The 4,559-nt window shown below is 36.3% G+C and overlaps 1 protein-coding gene across 1 annotated transcript; it reads right to left on the bottom strand.

Moving 5' to 3' along the window:
* Positions 1–2,839, bottom strand: avpr1aa (arginine vasopressin receptor 1Aa). The gene is made up of 2 exons (XM_027020105.2): positions 1,768–2,839; positions 1–1,431 (listed from the first exon to the last, which is right to left on the bottom strand). The coding sequence occupies exons 1-2, from the start codon at positions 2,636–2,638 to the stop codon at positions 1,136–1,138; spliced, it is 1,167 nt and encodes a 388-aa protein (XP_026875906.2). The 5' UTR covers positions 2,639–2,839; the 3' UTR covers positions 1–1,135.
* Between the last annotated feature and the right edge of the window lie 1,720 nt (positions 2,840–4,559).

Below are 4,559 nucleotides of genomic sequence, written 5' to 3'. Positions count from 1 at the left end.
TTTCATGAAAAAATGTAGTTTATTGAATTTCACACTTGGACATATCAATATTGACAAGTGGTGCAATAATCATACATTGGCAGCATACACTGTAGCAACAACACTTTAAGTAGCATTATATTGTTCAATGTAATGCCTCTAAAATAGGATACAACACATTTTGGTAACCACATTTTTATACAAATATAGAACATCTGAAGTACAGAAAAATACCATTCATTTGCTGCAACTGTATGGGCTATTTATTTCTAGACTCAATATGTACATCAACAACAGCTTGTATACATGGGCTGTAAATCCTGACCATAAACCTACTGAAACCTACTGTAAACCCATAAAATCATATAACGTCTTGAGCAAATATATAATTTGATTATACTACAATTATAATGCTCAGAGTATTTAAGATAGAATACATACTGAAATTGCAATGTGTCTCAAAGTAACACTTTTGATTTACTTGGTTTATTTGAGTTGAATGAAGTACAAATTTAAACAATTATTGTTTTTACTAACAGTAGCTGACATTACTTCAGCTGACCGAGTAATTTAAAGTAACAAATGTGTGAAATTAAAATGGCAAATATTAAAAATGAATTAAAAACCCAGTTAGGTGAGATGAGGAATGAAAGAGCATGTTGTGTGAGGGAGAGTGAAAAGGAGAGAGCTGCTCCAAGTTCAACTGACACTCGATGAGGAAATGTAACCTTACAAACAACGAGCAGTTATCAGAGGACAAAAGAGTAGCAACTCACACACAGTAGTATTATACCGTGTTCATTTGTTTACATTTCATACCACTAGTTATTTCCTTGCAGTGTTTTGTGCGAATTCTATTCAAAATTAACTGACACAATTATGCAATTTACAAATGATGACATTCATAACCTTGGATTTGTCGTCCCTGGCTATACTGGAATGAAAGTGAAAGGGCTTAACTTAACTTGAATAAACCGTGTTTGCGCTTAAGTCGCCTTTTTTAATTACCGGAAATACCTTGTACTTGGTGATCGCAACTATCGCAACTAACTTTAGATTTTACTCTTTAACGTAAATATCATCCAGTTATATACAAGACGTGTCCTCATTGTGTGACACCGTTAAATTATTCTCAGCCAAGTAACAATAAAAAGATTTACGTTTCAAGCAAATTGGACAAATGAAGCATCGATTTAGGAGAATTATCAATGTATTTCCATTTGCCCGAACTACAGTGGCTCCGGGTAGGGATTTTACTAAGTATCGTGGTTCTTCGTAAACTGCTGTCCGAGTGTTCTGCTTTGAACTTTTGTCGTATTTTGTGGCGGCGCGGAAAGCAACGCGCGACGTCTTGGAGGAGGTGACCACTGAATACCATGTATATCCAGGGATTACAGCAGCTGTTCAAACTCGCAAGCAGCGCCGAGAGAGTGACTGTGGTGTTCTCTGAATCTGGGATTGGGGTAAAGGTGGAAGGTGGCATAAAGAACATTTAAATGATGTACAAAAACATGTTGACGCCTTTAAAAAATAAACATATTATGAAAATTAGGGCATGCAAGTTAACACTTACAATACCTATATAAACACCCTTGAAGGACAGACCATTATACATTTCTTTGATGTGTTACGCATTATGAAATCCCCAGTAACTGTCCTCTCTATGCGACAGATTTACTAAGGTATCAATCACTGAATAATTAGATAGGGCAAAATTAGCGTGTCCCGAAACGACAAGACAAGACTTCATAACAAACATTGTATTATTTATCTTGGAAATGTACATACCATCCCAATGGAAGTTCACATCCCAAACTGACCACATCTGCACAATAAAAAATGGTGCCCAGCATATGATGTATGCCAGCACAATCACAAAAGTCATTTTTACAGTTCTTAACTTGGCTCTGGATATCGTTGAGACATTACTGACCGAGTAATTTCCAATGAGCCCATTCTTACACACATTCTCCGTCACACTCTTCCTAGTTTTATATTTAATATTCTTGCAGATGCTGTGGCAAATGAACCCATAACATATCATTAAAATGAAAACTGGAATCAGAAAAATTCCGATGGTAATCCATGTGACGTATGCCTTGAGTCCCCACGGCTCAATGAAGTGTCCCCAACAGTCGTAGACGTCGGACCCGTTCTTGATCTCACTGAGGGAGAAGATGAAGTACTGAGGCGTGCTTAGAAAAAGACTGCTGATCCAGGTGCTTCCAATCATAATGTAGGACCTCCGTGTAGGCTGCTGAAAAGTCTTTAACGGATGGCAGATAGAAATGTAACGGTCTAGAGTCATCATAACCATCATATAAGTGGACGCGAACATTCCCAACACTTGTAAGTGCTTAACTATCCTACAAAGAAAATCTGGTCCGTAGAAACGAAATGTAATCTTCCAGCACAACTGCGGTAAAACCTGGAAAAAAGCTACCATTAAATCAGCCAGGCTGAGGTGTTTGATGAAGAGATGCATGCGAGAGGTCTTTTTCTTGGTATTGTATATTGCCACCAAAACACTGATATTGCCAATAACGGCGATAAGAAAAGTGATGCTAAGAACTGTTATTTCAATTTTGGCAACCTCTTCGTTTCTGCCAAAAGGATCGCTTCCATTGGTAGCCACAGAAGTATTGCCAGAGTAACCCATTGCTGAATTTGTGGAATGTTATAGAAAAAAATCGTCCAAGTCTAGGTTCAAGTTAAAACTAAAGATAGATCTTTGATTTAAACAAATTATGCGGCTGTAGATTTTCATGGCGTTGTACTAATGTTCGCTCTTTGGTTTCAGATGTTCTTCACCGCGGGAAAGGTGCGCTTCGTACACGGGGTCGGTTAGGCACAGCCTATGGTTCCTCTTGTCCTGTGTATCTTAGTTTAAGGTGGCCGAGTGTTATATCCGCGTCACATTTCAACCACCCCGCGCAAAGCCAGAGCCTTCCCCTACTATTTAGCCAACAGTCACTCATATACAGCATAGATGGTCGAAGCCTGCCAATCGGTTTAGAACGTTCACGCGTTTTTTGTGCATTATTCACTTACTTATAGGTAGTCTAATTTTCCAATGAATCAATTTTATGGTAACACAATTTCTCTTGTTAGGCTGCACTAAAAGCATAAATTCATTTCATGGAACAAAATAGATGCGAAATAGGCCCATATAAACCACTGTGATGTGAAAAACATTCATTATAAAGAAGTCATTGGAACAGTGTTTCTTCATACTGAAAATTAATTACTGTATGTTGGGTATGTTTTGTCACACTCGACTGAATCCAATATTCAAAACTCATCAAAACAATGCATGACTATGACAGATCTGAAACACATTTACAATGATCAAGCAATGTATTATTGTATGTATATATATATATATATATATATATATATATATATATATATATATATATATATGCAGTTCATTCTAGAGAACAAGCTGTAGCAGAGATGGGGAAAAATGGGAACCAGCCTTAGAAAAATTACAATTGTTTGACACACAAGGCTACCAAAAGCAGATAAATGTTCTTGTTTTTCTGATTTATGTCAGAAAGGTTATCTTATAATTCAGAGAATTAACATTTTAATATCTGGGGAAAGAACATCATAAATGTTTTTTTTTTTAAATACATCTTTAACAACTTTATAAGAAATTTTATTTACTGAATAACATCTAACAATGTTCACTGCTAGTAGATGTTACACGTGGACTACTTGTAAATAGAATGTGCATATATTCATTTTGAAGTTTAGGTTTTTTTTAATAGCTATCAAGAAAAAGATGGTGCTTGACAGCTTATCACACAGAAACCCTGCTATTCAAAACACAAAAGTCCAGTCACTACAATAGATTACAATGTTTGAAATTGAAATAATCAAGTAAGTTAACAGTAAAAGAGAATACATTAATAATAAGAGACTCAAATGAGCTCTTTGGTGTTTTTGCTTTGGAAACCAACAAGAAGGCATGTAAAAAATTGAGAAGAACTGTAACCCAGCAATGAAGCTCTGATTGAGAGCATAGCGAACAGGACAGTCCACATTACCCTTTAGCTGGCATTTTTTCACTGAATTATTCAGTCCCTAAACAGTTTTACAAAAATTCACAATTCTCAAATATCTTCCTTCTACTCATACCCCATTTCTCAACCCTATTGAAGAGTTTGTCTCAGAATGAATTTGCCAGAGATGCTGTTTGGACAAAGATATCACATTTGATATGAAAAGTGTTTAGCCCAGACAAAGGGTGCAGTGGTAGACTAACTTCACATTTTATTCTTTCTGCAAAACATCTATGTTCAATTTACACTTTTGTTCCAAACATCACCTGCAACTCTGCTGTTCCATTTGCAGTGGTGAAAATGCATGGATGTCACTGCAAAACAACTTAGCCTAGCAGTCACAACCTTTGAGAAATTAAGCAAACATATTTAAAGACACAAGAAAAATCCAGTGAAACTTACTAATAAATCCAGCACATACAAAACTTGCAGTACCTACCTAAGAGCAATATGCATTAATGCTGACGAGGGAGAAAAGCGTAGACATTACAGAGGTCAGTCTGACTTGACTTA

The sequence above is a fragment of the Electrophorus electricus genome, chromosome 2, assembly GCF_013358815.1.
Source record: "Electrophorus electricus isolate fEleEle1 chromosome 2, fEleEle1.pri, whole genome shotgun sequence".
NCBI classification, from domain to species: domain Eukaryota; kingdom Metazoa; phylum Chordata; class Actinopteri; order Gymnotiformes; family Gymnotidae; genus Electrophorus; species Electrophorus electricus.
This window is presented reverse-complemented; position numbering and strand designations above follow the sequence as displayed.